A 16,861-nucleotide genomic window follows, 5' to 3' on the forward strand; every position below is an offset into this window, starting at 1 on the left:
TGTCTCCCACTCTCTCTGCCCCTCCCCTGCTCATGCTCTGTTTCTCTCTCAAAAATAAACATTAAAAATTAAAAAAAAAAAATCAAGTTTTATATGGAGAAATAACTTGCTGCAAATAGTCATTTAAGGCTTGACCGTGCTCTTTATTGCCAGTCTACACGAAGGTATGTGTATGCTTCTCACAGAACACATTCTATCCCAGTGCTATATACTTTATAAACAATTCCCTTTGTCCTTTTCTTCATTCAAAACACCTATGGGAAATTTCTAACTTACTCTCTTATTCCTCAATATATACTCCATACTATCCCATATGTGAAATGTGTGAAGAAAAAGTTTCAGAACTTTTACCTTTTGTCCCCCTGCATCTCTTAAGTGCAATTTCACCTGCCTTCCAACCCCCAAAAGATGGTCACGATCATCACCATTTTAAGCTTCTGAGAAGAGTCTGATTATGCCAGGCAGTTGAGCCTTTACCTGGCTGATCTATGTGGGGAGCTTTTGATACTAAAGTCTCCTACTCAATGATCAAAAGTACCCAGTAAGAACATCCTACTTATTGTAGGAAACCAACAGTCCCTACAATGAGCTTGAGGTACAACCAAATTTGGGAGTAAAAACCTCAACTATCTCAGTATTAAGAGGGACAAATTCATTTTCTCCTTGTTTCCTCCAAGATAGAGGAACAGAAAACATAAAAACCACAAAAGTGGACACATTTTCTATACAGATGGCTTATACTTCATTCTTCCAAGGTACACACGACACTCAACACGAGACTGAAGTTTATTTATCATATACACAAGTGGTGTCTGACATCTGAGAAAATGCTATTTACATAAAACATCGTAGATTAAAAATACATAGTATTTGTATTTTAATACAACAGGGTCCCAGGATTCAAACAAGGAACTTTGATTCCAACTTTGCATTATAGTCTGTTCTGCTACAAAGAACTATAGTGGAGGCAAACTTTGGCAGTATATTTCTCGAGAGTCAAATATTAGAGAATTTCACACATGTGGTTTTGCATCTGTAGAGGAAGATACAACTTCTTCAGCACATGTACCGATTTCTGAATCTTCCACTTCAGAGTCCTCACCAGTTTCCTCTTCAGAATCAAATTCCTGACTATTTGGTGATTCGAAGTTATCCAGAGGTCCATCATGCAGTCTCTTTTAAAAGGATAAACCAACAATTTATTGTAAATACTTAAAAGCCCAAGTCAAGTCCACTAGCAGTATGCTGATATAATTTACCCTCAATGTTCTAATGAGGTCCTTTTCATAATGCTTCCCCATTAAAGTCACCTACAATCAATCAAATGTTATATCAAAACTTCTACTATGCTAAACCATATTTCAGTAAAGTCGCAGTACTTAATATTTGCTCTTTTTTTTTCAAGTTTATTTTTTTTTGAGAGAGAGAGAGAGAGAGAGAGCGCGCGTGAGTGAGCGAGCAAGTAGAGGCAGACAGGGAGAGAGAATCCCAAGCAGGCTCCACACTGTCAGCACAGAGCCCAACAAGGGATTCAAACTCACAAACCAGAAGATCATGACCTAAGCCAAAATCAAGTCAGATGTTTAACTGACTGAGCCACCCCAGGTGCCCCGAATTGGCCCATTTTTTTTTTTTTTTTAAAGCACTGGCATGCTTTCACAGTGTAACTCCAATCACTTCTCAAGCTACTTATGGTGAAGGACCAGGTTTTTAAATTTCCAGTCTGCTGTGAACCAATGGCAGTTAAGAAAGCTATTACAAAAAAAGAGTGAGCTATTTCAGTACTTCCAAATGAAAACTTAAAACATTAATTCTGTCATGGCTTTAAAATGTAAGCAATTCGGTACAAGAAAAGCTTTTATTTCAAAAACTTTCTTCCTACCAGCAAGATGATTTTTTGCAAACACAAGTAAGTTTGAGACCTATTTTTTTTTTTTTAATGTTTATTTTTGAGAGAGAGAGAGAGAGAGAGAGAGAGAGAGCTAGAGCAAGCAAGGGAGCACGAGCGAGCATGAGCAGGGGAGGGGCAGAGAGAGGGAGACACAGAATCAGAAGCAGGCTCCCGGCTCTGGGCTGTCCGCACAGAGCCTGATGCGGGGCGTCAGCCCACAAGCCGTGAGATCGTGACCTGAGCCAAAGTCAAATGCTTAACCGACTGAGCCACCCAGGCTCCCCAAGACCTTTTTTTAGCTCAAGACTGTAAAATAACAATTATCAACCTAAGTCTTTTTTTTTTTTTTTTTTTTTTTTTAAGTAACCTCTACACCCAATGTAGGGCTTGAACTCATGACCCCAAGATCAAGAGTCATGTATGCTCTACCAACAGCCAGCCAGGTGCCCTGCAGGCTAATTCTTATAAACACATTAGTTTCTTCCAAATTGAAAAGTCAGATACGACCACCAAACTCATTTAGTGCACCAATTAACAGTTTTATATATGACTGTAATGTCACACTGGCATTAAAGTTAAATTAAAACCAGCTTAAAACTTTGAACTGTAAAATAGAAAAATTTTCCATAAATTTTTCACATGTCAATAAATCTCTTTATATTTCTACAAGAAAATAGCTGTTCTGTTGCTTCATGAGAATTATCTGCAATCACTGGGCTCTTATTATAGGCAAGGACTTCTCTGAACTTTCATCATTGTTAACTCATTATTTTCACACCAAGCATATAGCACCCACTATTGTCCCATTTTACAAATGAGGAAAATGAAGGCCCGACAAGATAAATAACTTACCTGATTTAACAAACTTTATTGTGCGAGGCAGGGAGCTAAGACTCACATCCAGGAAATCGGGTTCCAGAGCCCAAACCCTTACTGATTACACTACTGCGTCCCATTGTAACAGATGATTCTGCATCAGGAGAACACTGAAATACCTACCTCTATTACCTCTGCCATATACTGTACGTGTTCTGCTACTTCCGCCAATTCTTTATTTTCCTTTTTCAGGCGGGCAATTTCATTGTCCTTCTCTTCAATCTCTTTATGAAGCTATACGATATAAGTAGAGTTCAGTATTCCATACACCTGCCATGCTACAAACCCAGACCATACGCCTCCAAGTATATATCCGATAGACACACGTAGCATGAAAGCTGCTAACACACCACCGCCTTCAGCTCTCGGTACAGGAAGCTGCTTTTGTATCACAATTCTGACGCATAAATCCTTTCCAATTAAACCTTTCTTAGGCCAACATCAAAGCTAATTTATATCGCTCTAACCAAACATGTGAAGTAATAGAAGGAAAATCCTCCTGGAATGTTAAAAACTGCCACAAATTCTATTTGGTACATACTTTCTCATTTTCCTTAAGTGCTTCATAGAGAGCCTTCCTCCGTTTCTCTGCCACTTCTTTCCAATATTGAGAGGATGGGTTTTCTAAAATAAATGAATGTTTTACATATAGACCTTGAAGACAAGGTTACATGCTGCTATAAAAAAACACTACTTTTTTCTACTAAACAAATCCTTCCACAAGATTTATAAAGCATCACTAGGTTCCTTTTGATCTCCACTGCCATTCAACAATTAGTAGATCCAACCGGCTCCCCCTCTTTGCCGTGTTTCTGCTGGCTCCCCTCATTTTCTGACATACTCAAATCCCTTTCTTCAAATCCATTCTCTACACACTTTTCTTCTGAAAAGACGATTTCCAAGTTTTATAACCCTTAATTAATCACTACCATCCACATCTGGATCTTACCAAACAGTAAGGCCGGCCCAAGCTTACAGTGTATGTGTATTTACAACCATAAGAAATTTTAAATTACCAAAACATTTGAGTAAAATATCTAATTGTGTCTCCAGGTTAAGAGGTTGTGTGCAGAATTCATAACTGTACAACAAATATTTACCTTTATTAAGAAATTTAAGATAAAAGTTATACATATTTTCATACCTGCAATCATAAGATCAAATGCTTCCTGAGTAACTCCACTAAAATCTTTATTTTCACTATGTTCTGGGACAATAACAACTCCAGCGCTGGAATTCTTAGATGTTAACTGGTCGTTCCAATGTTTCCTTTTGGACAAGTCTTTAACCAACTATAATGAAAATACATACATCAATCTCATTTATTTTGATTTAGTGAATGAAAGTTGGGCGGTTTTGTCAGTATGTATTAAAAATAGAGTGCTCATCTTTTTTATATCTTTGGATCTTTTAAAAAATCATACATTTTAAAACTCTACGAAAATGTATAGTTATTTTAGAAACCTTATTTGCAGCAACTAGATTAGGCTTGGGTCTAAGGCTTAGCTGAAATCATGTTTATTGTTTAAATAACGGGAGTGCCACAGAAAGGTTATTTTCAACCTTGCAAAAGTCTAGAAGCCCTCATCAGTGATTCTATCCTGATAGATAAAATCTAACATTTTATTCCCAAAACGTCAAACATTACTCCTGTTGGCTACTCAGAACTTACTACACCATCCCAGTCCTATTAATTATTCATACTAATTCTAAACTCAACCATCACTACACAAATCACTGCTGTGAGAAACATGCAATTGTTACTCTGGTTTCAATGATTTAGACATCTCTGTAAAGGCAGGCTCATCAGAACCCCATTCCAGCCCAGCAACACATACCTCATTTTCTCTTCCAACGAGAGCTCCAGCTGCAGAAGGCTGAATCATCTTCAGAGTCCTTCTTGGGACAGGACTATTCTAGAAGTCAACATAATTTATTATCTGGTTACTGAGTTGTTATATGGGTTGTTGCTCTTTTATTCCTGCTATGATTTAGGAAAAAAGAAACACTAAGAACACTAGTATTTGTTCTGCTATATAATTTTATTGTTTTTTCTTTCTAATGCTTATTTTTGAGAGAAAGACAGAGTGTGAGCAGGGGGAGGGGCAGAGACACAGAACCCAAAGCAGGCTCCAGGCTCTGAGCTGTCAGCACAGAGCCCGACGCGGGGCTCGAACTCACCAACAGTGAGATCATGACCTGAGCTGAAGTGAAGTCAGACGCTTAACCGACTGAGTCACCCAGGCACCCCTGTTCTTCTATATAATTTTATAATGTTGCATATGAGCAACACATTGGTTTATTCAACTAGCAAACGTGTTATCTCCCTAAAATTATAATAAAGTTTGAAAAAATCCTAAGAATGGCTCATATTACCCAAACACGAGTTTGCTACACGAGGAGTTTGCTACACGAGTAGCATTCCTCCTTCCATTTCAATATATGCTGTTATTACAGTCATTTTGTCAACTAATCACATCTAGTTAGAACAAAAATATAACAAAATTTCTAAGCTCTAATACTTCAAACCATATGTGATGAATTCCAGTACAACGGGAGTACTTGTATTCCCTCTTAAAAAGATCTGCCACAAAGATGTCTTAGCATTTACCGTAGAAACCCACAGATGAGGGAAATTGAGGAAAAAGATTAATTATTTACACCGCAAAATACTTCTTTCCCTAAACAAAAGGATTCATCTCAGACTTCCGTTAAATAGTGAACGTTTCCTAACACACTTGTATGTATTTACCAAAGGAATGTAATTTTTTTTTAAATGTTCATTTTTTTGAAAGAGGGGGGGGGGGGGAAGGGGCAGAGAGAGAGGGAGACACAGGATGGGGAGCGGGCTGAAACTGAAACTCCCACACCATGAGATCACGACCTGAGCCAAAGTCAGAGGCTCAACTGACTGAGCCACCCACGCACCCCAGGAATATAATTTTCAAGAACGTACTTTACACAAAATCAAATACACCTGTAAGAGGACCTGACTGCAGAAGCAGTTTTGCTTCAAGCCTGCTCATCCGGAGACGGCCAAAATGGCAGTGCTGGAGGCGCCAGGGTACTGTAAAACGCCCATGCTCCAGTTTTGAAAAAAATATACCCTTCCTTAAAATATGTAAATAGATTCCCATAGATTTCCTGACCTGAAAGCCCTGTTTTCGCAAAAAATCATTAGTTATACTGCCACCATGGGTTAGCAAACAAAGGTGCACACTCGAACAAGGGCTGCAAGAACATGACACCAAAGCAGCGTGAGAAAGTTACCGATTCCATACTGCAGTTCACATGGCAAGAGCTCGCCTTTCCCACGGTAAACTTTCTACCGCTGATCATTATCTCACTGTTTAACCGAAGAACAAATGCCAACCACTCTGAGAACAAATATTACACCAACATTGCAGATGTCATTTTATAGATTAGTCACCGGCCCCCAGACAAACAGAAGAAAACCTAACTTGGGATCCTTAAGAATGGGAGGTGTTAATTTATTTAAATGCTTGCTACTTATAATGGCCAAAGAAGCCAGATAAATCACTGTCAGAAAAAAAATGAGTTTTCAAGATTAACTTTTATACATGTAAGCTTTAAGCATCCAGCCCCAAAGATGTAATATTGCTATTGTCATTTTCTTTATACAGATTATACACTGGAATAACAGATTCTTTAGAGCCAAAATATTCTTATACATTAATGGGCCATAATGTTTTTATAAATCAATTTAAGACTCTGTGAACCCTTCTCTCTCTCTCCCTCAAAAAGAAAACACACACACACACAAAAGCACTACTCACAGGGAATTTTGCATACAACTGGTAAGAAATCCATGAGCAACCATAATTCACTCTTACAGATCTATTTTTATTTAAAAAAAATTTAACGTTTTATTTTTTTTAAGAGACAGGGACAGAGCTTGAGCAGAGGAGGGACAGAGAGAGAGGGAGACACAGAATCCGAAGCAGGCTCCAGGCTCTGAGCTTTCAGCACAGAGCCAGACGTGGGGCTCAAACCCATGAACCATGAGGTCATGACCTAAGCCGAAGTCGGATGCTCAACCACTGAGCCACCCTGGCACCCTTTACAGATCTAGTTTTAGTCTAATTTTCTTGTTTTACATAGATGTAAACAGAGGCTGCAATGTTAAATAATTTACCCAAGGGGTGCCTGAGTGGCTCAGTCGGTTAAGCAAACGACTTCCGCTCAGGTCATGATCTCATGGTTCATGAGTTCGAGCCCCAAGTCGAGCTCTGTGCTGACAGCTCAGAGCCTGGAGCCCATTTCAGATTGCGTCTCTGTCTGCCCCTCCACCGCCTGCACTCTGTCTCTCGCATTGCCTCAAAAATAGACATTAAAAAAGTAAATAAATAAATTCACCCAAGGTCACAGTTTTCGAGGCCGAATCAGAACCAACCAGAACTCTAATCCTCTTATATCCGAGATAGTTTTACTCTAGCTAGTAAACATTACATTCCTCCTTAAATAGAAGGATCTGCTGAAATCTGGGATTTGCCTCAAAATAATTAGGTGACTCAAGGAGTGAATGAGGATGTAGATGAAACAAGACTGGCAATATCCTGGTAACTGTCAATTGAGAGTATTATACTACTGACTCTGAGTATTTAAAAATTTTTATACAAATTATCAATGCACGGTATTAAGAAAAATAATGTAAGGACACAAAGGCAAGGTCAACCACCTATTAGCAAGCATCTGCTATCCCTTATGAAAAGCTTTTATTTACTCTATTTAATTTGAATCTGCAAACTGATAGATTTCCCGAAGATGTCTCATTCTCAGGAATCCTCAGCAGCTAAGTTGTGCAGCAGAACCTAGTGAAGTTGTAAATTCATTTAGAACCTTAAAAGCAAAGTCAGTCAAAATTACAAATTCAAAATTAAACTCTGTTCTTATTATTATAGAATAAATATTTGGGATAAGATTTCCAGTGACACTATTATACGGGGATTCAAAAAGTGTAGCAAAACAAGCAGGTTAGATGGTAAGGAGTATAATGTACTCTGAAAACACGTACGATATAATGCAAGATGTGTCTCTGTGCTCAAAGACACAAAGGATTTTAATAAAAATCATTTCAGAAAACGTAGGAGTGGAAAGAAAGCAACACAATCTTACAGAAAATCCTAAAGAAGCTACTAAAAAACTATTAAATCTAATAAACAATTTCAGCAAGGCTGCAGGACACAAATTCAAAATATAAAAATCACCTGTTTTCTATACACTAGCAATGAGCACACAGAAAATTTAATGCAAGAAACAATTCTATCTACAATAGCATTAATAAAATACTTAGGCAAAAAATTAAACAAAAGGAGCATAAAACTCAATACTCTGAAAATTACAAAACAGTATTGAAAGAAATTTAAAGATAACCTCAATAAATGGAAAAAACAGCACATTCATGGATCATAAAACTTACTTTTCACCATAATTAATTTTTTCAAGGTTCTCTGTTGTTACCTGTCCTCTGGCTAAAAAAGTTCGATACTTCAAAGTTTATAGAAATTACAGCCAGGTTAAATTTTGTTAAATTATGTCAAACTAGGAGTGCCTGGGTGGTGCCTGTTAAGCGTCCCCAACTTTTGATTTCGGCTTGGTCATGATCTCATGGTTTTGTGAGTCCGAGTCACATGTCAGGCTCTGCACTGACTGTGCTTGGGATTCTCTCTTTCTGCCTCTGCCCCTCCCCTGCTGGTGCTCTCCATCTCTCTCAAGATAAACAAACTTAAAAAAATTTTTTTAAACTTATGTCAAACTACTTCTAACCACATGCTTTCTAAAACAAAAGTGATCCTATCACATACCTTTATGTTCTCTTTGATTTCTTCATGTTTCTGCTTCATATTGGGATTCATGATACACCTGGTGAAGCAAAAAAGATTAGTAATTCATAAGCAGAAAATGGTTTGCACCTGAAGGTGGAGTGCAGATTTTTGTTGTTGAAAATACTTAACGACCATAGAAATCCTACCACTGTATGGTGGAACTATCTCATCTCACGGTACCCAAACTCAGCCCTATCGATGACCAAAGTGTCTAAAGTTAGTGACTCTTAGTATCTGTATTATACACACAAATAATTCTGCTTGGAAACATCTTGTTACAAAAGGAAAATTATGTATTCTAAACAGTTTTACAAAACACTATTCTGTCCTGGATTAAATACAGAAAAGAGCTGAGAAATGGTCACCAAGAGAAGCAAATACGGTCACCAGGTACTTGGGTATGCTCAGGTCCATCCTTAAGAAGAGCATTCTAGGGGCCCCAGGATGGCTCAGTGGGTTAAGCATCCAACTCTTGGTTTTGGCTCAGGTCAGGATCTTATGGTTTTGTGCCGCCACCACAGAGCCTGTTTGGGATTCTCTCTCTCCCCCTCCCCTAACTCGCTCTGTCTCGGGTCTCTCTCAAAAGAAATAAACTTTAAAAAAAAAAAAAGAATAGCATTCTAACTTTGCTGTTTCAAAGGCAGCTTTAAGCTGTAATAAAATTGGCTCTGGTAACCAGCAGTTAGTAATGATTTAATATCCAATCAAATGAGATTATATAATTACATCTGTAGGGAATGTTTAACCACCACCGTGAACTGAGTGAGACATTGAGGGAAGAAAGAGGGAGAAGATAAAGGGATTACGCAATGTGGGTAACCAGACCACAGGGCCAGAACTCACTCCAAATCCAACCTTCGAAGGTCCTGGATAGGTCTATACCTGCCAAATAGATCTCCCCGATACATGTCTATACCAGCCAAATACATCTCCCTGACTTCTGTGGTGTGTGCCTTTACTCAGTGCAGTGGCTTTCAAACTTTGACAATGACACACCTCCTGTGCCCCAGCACACACACAATCCCCAACTGTACGATGCTATTTTCTATCCTATTTCAGGTTGACCCAATGCGGGCGGGGACCCACTACCCTGAGCAATGTTTATTTTCAAAGTGCGGGTCGCAGCCTGGGATCCCTGAATCATTCACTAGGTCGTGAACATTGTCTAGAACAGGACAGAAGAGACGAGAAGATATCAGAGTGCACAGCGTGTGAGGTCCTAAGTACTGCCTCCTGAAACGTCTAATGTCCTTGTTTGGCTCCTAAACTGCGATGTAAAATGCGCTTCAGTAAGAGTCAGGGTTAAAACAGGTGAGGGTCACTGACCAAGTGCAATCTTTCGCGTCTTTATCAAACTGTGGTCAGCACCCTGCACCCTTACCTCTCCGGCGTGGGAAACGCTGACTGACCCGACACCAGGGTTACCAAACCGGGATCGCAGGGTCCAGAGACCTCCCCCCGGGAGCCCAGGCTGCGGACCCCTCGGATCCCGGCCAGGGAGCCGCAGAGGGTGGGGGTTCCGCCTGGCCCGACAGCCGGGCACGCGCAAGTCGGATCTCTCACGGCACCGGCTGCCCAACGGCGCCGCAACCAGGAGCCCTAAAGGAAGCCTGGGACCCGCAACTCGGCGGCCTGACCCAGAGCTCCCGCCGCGGCGCACGCGTCCGGGACGCGCCCGCCAACCAATAGGGAGCGCGGACGGCGGAGCGCGCCAAAACCGACCCAGCCAATGGGGCAGCCCCTCGCCCGCCGGCCCTGCCTCCCCCGCCACGGCCCCCGCAACGCCCCGGTCGCAGCCACCCTGACCCCCCGCCGCCGCCCGGCAGCCGTTGGGGAGCGGCCCCCGCGTACCCACTTCCCTCACACTTACCGGATGGGAGCGCCCAATCCCCGTGGCGGACGCGGGAGGCCGTGGCAGGAACACCTCGCACGGAGCTCGCAGCCGCTGGAGTGGCTGGCGCCCGCCCCCGGCAAAGCTTGCGAACTCCGCCCGGCTGGCGCGATGGTCACGTGACCCGTTGACGCGAGACGAATCCAGCGAATCGCCTCCCGCCTCCGCCCGGGCGGCCCCACCCCTTCCCGCGCCTGCGCGGTGGGAGTAGCGCGGATTGGGGTGGGGACGCTCGGAGGTCTTTGCTCCCGCCAGGTCGCTGCCTTCCGACCTCCGTTCGGAAGGCCCTTGGGCGTGGAATGCGGTCTTCTTTGTGCCCTGTGCGCGGGAGAAAGAAGCTCTCCCCGGTAGACGGAAAACACCGGGAGAACAAGCTCTCCTATAGGTAGTGCACGACTCACCTGTCGGCACAGCCCTGGTTCCTGCACTCCTAATGGTGTGGAGGGCTCCCGTGTTGTGGTGCGGTGGGGGCCGCGGACCTGCAGCCCCTCACCCTCCCGGGGTCGGTCCAGGCGGGGGAACACGTCACTGCAGTCTTAAGGGGCAGGGACACCTTAGCAACACCTCTAGCTTTGTTTTCTCATTAATCTGCAAAATTCTCAGCCTGCTTGTGGACACATTTGGGTTCGCCAAGTTCTGTCTTTTGTTTACGTCTGCGGTACTACGAGTCTGTTTTCCCATTTAACTTTCCAGGGGATTAGCATTCTCAGGGAATATCACCAGCCACGCACAGCGCCGCCTTCGGGAAGCGCTTTCTCACCTGCGTGCCCACGTGCCCCCCTGCCTGTCTCACCAATGTCTTTTTGACCGAGCGCACAAGGTACAAAGCAGTCATGAGGTCCTGGCTTTGTTGGTCAGAAATAAGGCTAAATTCATAAAGGAAACGGTCCATTGATTGGAAAACAGACTGGATTTCCAAAGTGAGAATTCTGATGACCAGTACCAAGTACAAACATGGTGTCATTTTTTTGTTTATTTATTTAGAGAGAAAGAGAATCCCAAGCAGGCTTCCAGAGCCTGATGCAGGGCTCGAACCCACAAACCATGAAACTATGACCTGAGCTGAAATCAAGAGGCAGATAGATGCTCAACCGACCGAGCCACCCAGGCGACCCAGCATGGCATCATTTGACTGAAACACCAGCCAGTCAAAATAGTAGTTCTGGCTACCAGTTTCTTGACTCAGACACGTGATGAAAAGGGATCACTGGAAAGACCCAAAATGGGTAAGTGTATATTCAAAAGCATATAAAAAGTAATGTTCAGGTAGCCTGTATTACGTAGGGTGTAAAGCAAAGTTCGTGCTGTTCCTTAACAGACTTAAAAAACTGGAAAAGAAATCTCTTCCACATGAAAATGGTAAGCAAACCAGAGAGGCAGAATCTAGAGGTCACCAAAGTTAAAAACCTAGGGAGCAATAAGAGAATTGGTAATTTTCCAATAGTATCATGAAGCTCACTTCCCCAAATGTAATCTGTAGTTGCTAATAATATTGTTTAGTTTTGAAATGGTGTAGGGAGACTTTTACTGTATACGTTCTGTATTGCTTTTTTTTTAATTCAACATACCAAAGGAGATGATGCCTATTTTAGGAAAAAATCGTGAAGTTCCCAGAATCTGAAGCAACCATTTTACCAGCTTAGATTAGATCCATTCTGCTTTGCCTGCTAAATGAAAACTAGTTTATGTGACTAACTCACATCTGTACCTGTGCTATCCAGTTGGGTGGCCACTAGTCATACACTTGAAATGTATCTAGTCGTCATCGAAATGTTATAATGTAAAATATATGCTGGATGTCAAAGATTTAGTACTAAAGAATGTAAGCCATTTCCATATTTTTTTGTATTGATTACCTGTGGAAATGATACTTTGGACATATTAAGTTAAATGCATATATTGTTAAAATTCATTTCACTGGTTTCTTTTTTTACTTTTTAAATTTTAAAAAATGTTTCTTCTTGAGAGAGAAAGAGAAAAAAAAGAGCATGCCCATATGCAGAGGAGGGGTGGGGTGAGGCAGGAGCAGAGGATCCAGAGCGGGCTCTGCGCTGACAGCAGAGAGCCCAGTGTGGGGCTCGAACTCATGAACCGTGAGATCATGACCTGAGCCGAAGTCGGACACTGAATCGACTGAGCCTCCTGGCACCCCCCTTTTTCACTTATTAGAATATGGCTACCTGAAAACAATGTAATTACGGATGTGGCTCACGTTATATTTCAGTGAGATGTGGCCGCTCTAAAATAACATATGCCATCCCGCTGAATCCTCTTAGTAGCCCTGTCACGTAGATGCTTTCCACTCCCTTCTTCACAAGACGGAGAGGCTAAGTTACATGCCAACCTCTCAGACCTGTAGGCAGCGACAGACTGAGACTTCAGACCTTCTGACTGAAAGTCCACATGTAGAAAGAGAGGTTCTGAAAATACTCCTCTCTCCAGAGACAGAAGATCCTCCAGCCCCTAAGCTACTGAGAATGTCTGCAAAATGTATGCTTTCATACTGTTTCTGAGGACGCACTCAGAGAAAACGAATTTGTAGAGATCTGGAAAAAAGTTACAAGTGGTTGCCGTTTAATCAGAATTTTTCTATAGGCATCCAAATATACTGTAGTTTTATCTGCAGTAAGGAAACCTTGGGTATTGATAGGATTAATTTTATGCAGTAATAATGGCTCCTGTAAAATCCATCAGTTTATTGCAGTGTTACATTATACAACTTTAAACAAAATCATGGATATTTTTCTGTGATCTCTCTCTTAGCCACTTCTAGCTAAGCACAAACTCCATTGCTGTGCATTATAGAGCTGTTTGTTTGTATCTTGCCCAAGAACATTTATAATCAGATTGTGAAAAGAGAAGAAAGAAAGAAACACAGTAATGTACTGTAATAGAAAAACAAAACCAAGTCATTTAACATGGAATAATGACAGATTAAAATGCTAATGAAAATCAAGAGGACCAACTGAGATGGCATGTACCTTTTTACAATTTATCATTTATTAAGGCTAAGCTAAATTCCCAAGTTGTTTTTTTTTAACGTTTACTTTTGTTTTGAGAGGGACAGAGATAGCACAAGTGATGGAGGGGCAGAGAGAGAGAGGAGAGACAGCATCCCAAGCAGGCTCCGTGCTGCCAGCCCAGAACTTATAGAGCCCACAGAGCCTGATGCCGGGCTGGAACTCACGACAAGTGAGATCACAACTCTAGCCGAAACCAAGAGTCACATGCTTTACTGACTAAGCCACCCGGGCACCCAAGGTTTTTAGCCAGAGTTCAGACATTGTCTACTATATGATAATTTTTATTTTTCTGAAAACTGCCCTGGGGTACCAAATAGCAATTCATTGCATTCTCTTCAAAAAGCGCTGAATCATATTCAAATAGTAGTTGAATTTACATTTTAGGTTACCTGAGACATGCACAAAGGTGAAAAACAAAGCAGGAAAAAAGTCCAGATTCAAACAATGTATCGGAATTAGGGGTTTTATTATTTTTTATTTTTCTAAATAGGCTCTACGCCCAGTGTGGGGCTTGAATTCCTGACCTTGAGATCAAGAGTAGCACGTTCTACCGACTGAGCCAGCCATGCACCCTGGGGTTTTTATTTTTAAGGTAATATTTTAATAATCAATGATATGAGACATATATTAATGTTGATGATACATCAGCTTTAAGGTAAAAGGCAGTAAACAGGCGGTTAGAAGGTACCAAGTAAATGAAAAATAAAACACATAGTGACTACAATCCATGCTGAACATAAACCTTGTTGTTAAGCCATTATATGTAATTTTTTGTTTTCATTGTATTTGTATTTTATTTTTAATTTTTTATTTATTTTTCTTAAAGTGTATTTTATAAAGTTCATTTTATTTCAGTAATTGCTGCACCCAGTGTGAGGCTCAAACACAGACCCTGAGATCAAGGGTTGAATCTGTTCCTACTGAGCCAGCCAGGCGCCCCAGTGTATTTGTATTTTAAAGAAATGTTTACAATTTTTTTTAAATGTTTATTTATTTGAGAGAGACAGACAGAGTGTGAGCAGGGGAGGGGCAGAGAGAGAAGGAGACACAGAATCCAAAGCAGGCTCCAGGCTCCAAGCTGTCAGCACAGAGCCTGACATGGGGCTCAAACCCACAAACCCCAAGATCATGACCTAAGTTGAAGTTGGACACTTAACCCACTGAGCCACCCAGGCGCCCCTAAAGGAATGTTTTAATTTTCACTTTTCAGAACAGCGAGTATTGGTCCTAAAGAGTTAATTATTTACACAAGACAAAGCTGAGTCTGCTAGTTGTCATCTGTATAAAGAAACTGCTGAAATTTTACAGTGGGTGGTCACTGTTCCTTTTTCAAAACGAGCATTCCAGGCAAAAATGTTCTGCTTAATTTCTCTGTCCTCTGATATTTATTTATATGTTATTTTTTTAAACCCAGACCATTTCTGAAAGGATTTGGGCATGGAGAAAGTTTTCACAAAATTCCCAGTGCTAATTTTACAAAAGTTAACTTCTTGAGTCAGTTTATATGGTGAGAATGAATGGCTGGCTACATAAGGGAGGACAGGTGTTATTAGATATTTGTTCAAGAGAAACAAAACCAATAGGGTAGATAAGATAGAAGGAGTCTGCCCACGTGATTATGTCAGCTGGCATGTCCAAAGTCTGCAGAGGCAACATCCCACTTTGGATCTGAAGGCCTGAACCTGCTGTAGAGCCAGGAAGAGCCCATGTCTCAGTTGAAGGGCCCATGTCTCAGTTGAAGGACCATCAGTGGGGAGAATTCTCTCTTCCTGGGGGAGATTGGAGGGATGGGGGTGCGGAATCAGACTTTCACTTGATGGATGAGGTGCACTCATTTTACAGAAGACAATTTGCTTTACTCAATTTACTTATTTAAATGTTATTCTCATCCCAAAATGCCCTCATAGAAACACCCAGAATAATGTTAGACCAAATATCTGGGCACCCCATGGCCCAGTCAGGTTGACTTGAAATTAGCCATCATAGTGGGAAAGGAAGTCTTGCCTGGACCTTGCCCAGGATATGCTTGGATTCCCTTGGAAGGGGAAGGCCTAGAAGTACACTACCACCCATGCTCAGCTGATGGGTTAAGAGGGACATCTTGTGTGAAGGAGAGAGAAAATTAGTCTTATGTCTCATTAGTTTAAAGGGAACCAAAAATTGTTAAGTGTTATGTTTAGATGAAGGATTGCAGGGGTTTGCAAATGGCAGACATTGGTTCCCTGTGAGCACTGTTGAAGGGGCATCTTTCCCAAGCCTGTCCCCTTGGCTTGGAGATGGTCATCTTCTCTGTACTCCTCTTCCCATGCTCCTCATCCCGCATGTGTCTCTGTGTCCATTTTGTAAGGACCTCAGTCAAACTGGATTAGGATCTGCTACAGACTGAATGTTTGTGTCCCTCCAAAATTTTGAAACCTAATCCCCGATACAGTAGTATTTGAAGGTGGAGACCTTTGGGCAGTAATCATAAATGGAATTAGTGCCCTTAGGAAAGAGACCCCAGAGAACTCCCTCACTCCTTCCGCCCTGTAAGGACACAGTGAGAAGGTGGCACCAAGAAGCAGGCCTTCACCGGACGTAATCTGCAGGCACCTTAACCCATGCTTCCCGGCCTCTGTGAGAAATATTGTTTACTGTTCAAGTCACCCAGTCTGTGGTATTTTTGCCATAACAGTCCAAACTGAATACCACCTTATCATTTAAAAAAAATTTTAAATTTGTTTAAATGTGTATTTATTTGGGGGTGGGGGGGAAGCAGGGAAGGGGCAGAGAAAGAGGGAGACACAGAATCCAAAGCAGGCTCCAGGCTCCGAGCTGTCAGCACAGAGCCTGACGTGCGTCTTGAACCCACAGACCACGAGATCGTGACCTGAGCCGAAGTTGGACACCCAACCGACTGAGCCACCCAGGTGCCCCCACCCTCTCATTTTAACTTGATTACCTCTGTAAAGACCCTGTCTTCAAATAAGGTCACATTGTGAGGTACAGGGAGTTAGGACTTCAGCCTGTGGATTTGGGGAGGAAGGAAGGGGACACAATTCAAACCATAACTGAAAGCTTTTCAGCTTTCCCGTTCTGCCCTCCTCAGCTGCTTGCACCTCACCTCAGAGTGGGAGCAGCCGGCATACACTCCTGGGCTGATCAGACAGGTACCTAAGCCATCCTGCCATTTGTGTGACCTTTCCTTCTTATGGTCATTTCATTTCAACTTTTTTGTATTAAGAGCAGAGCTAGGCAGTTCCTGCATTTTAAAAGGGCTCCCGTGTGACTCTTGATCTCAGGATTGTGAGTTTGAGCCCCATGTTGGGAATAGAATTACTTAAAAAAAAAAAAA

The 16,861-nt window shown here is 41.8% G+C and overlaps 1 protein-coding gene and 1 pseudogene across 3 annotated transcripts; one reads left to right on the plus strand and one right to left on the minus strand.

The window, feature by feature from the left end:
• Positions 1-16,861, plus strand: part of LOC125939322 (protein numb homolog) — a 70,690-nt pseudogene that overhangs the window by 8,159 nt on the left and 45,670 nt on the right.
• Positions 769-10,601, minus strand: GMNN (geminin DNA replication inhibitor). 3 transcript variants are annotated; one of them, XM_049654794.1, is made up of 7 exons: positions 10,484-10,600; positions 8,593-8,650; positions 4,606-4,683; positions 3,912-4,059; positions 3,309-3,391; positions 2,891-3,001; positions 769-1,175 (listed from the first exon to the last, which is right to left on the minus strand). In XM_049654794.1, the coding sequence occupies exons 2-7, from the start codon at positions 8,641-8,643 to the stop codon at positions 1,014-1,016; spliced, it is 633 nt and encodes a 210-aa protein (XP_049510751.1). In that variant the 5' UTR covers positions 8,644-8,650; positions 10,484-10,600; the 3' UTR covers positions 769-1,013. The 3 variants fall into 3 exon arrangements, with proteins under 3 accessions (XP_049510751.1, XP_049510752.1, XP_049510753.1); XM_049654795.1 differs by lacking the exon at positions 10,484-10,600 and adding an exon at positions 9,995-10,272; XM_049654796.1 differs by lacking the exon at positions 2,891-3,001 and having other exon boundaries at positions 10,484-10,601.

This window comes from Panthera uncia (genome assembly GCF_023721935.1).
Source record: "Panthera uncia isolate 11264 chromosome B2 unlocalized genomic scaffold, Puncia_PCG_1.0 HiC_scaffold_25, whole genome shotgun sequence".
Taxonomy (NCBI): domain Eukaryota; kingdom Metazoa; phylum Chordata; class Mammalia; order Carnivora; family Felidae; genus Panthera; species Panthera uncia.

Excerpts from the sequence above, each read along its gene's own strand:
- GMNN (XM_049654794.1), bottom strand. The coding sequence starts at position 8,643 with ATGAATCCCAATATGAAGCAGAAACATGAAGAAATCAAAGAGAACATA. Across the intron at positions 4,060-4,605 it reads TCGTTGGAAGAGAAAATGAG|TTGGTTAAAGACTTGTCCAA; the intron begins GTATGTGTTGCT and ends TTTTCATTATAG. Across the intron at positions 3,392-3,911 it reads ATTTGATCTTATGATTGCAG|AAAACCCATCCTCTCAATAT; the intron begins GTATGAAAATAT and ends CATTTATTTTAG.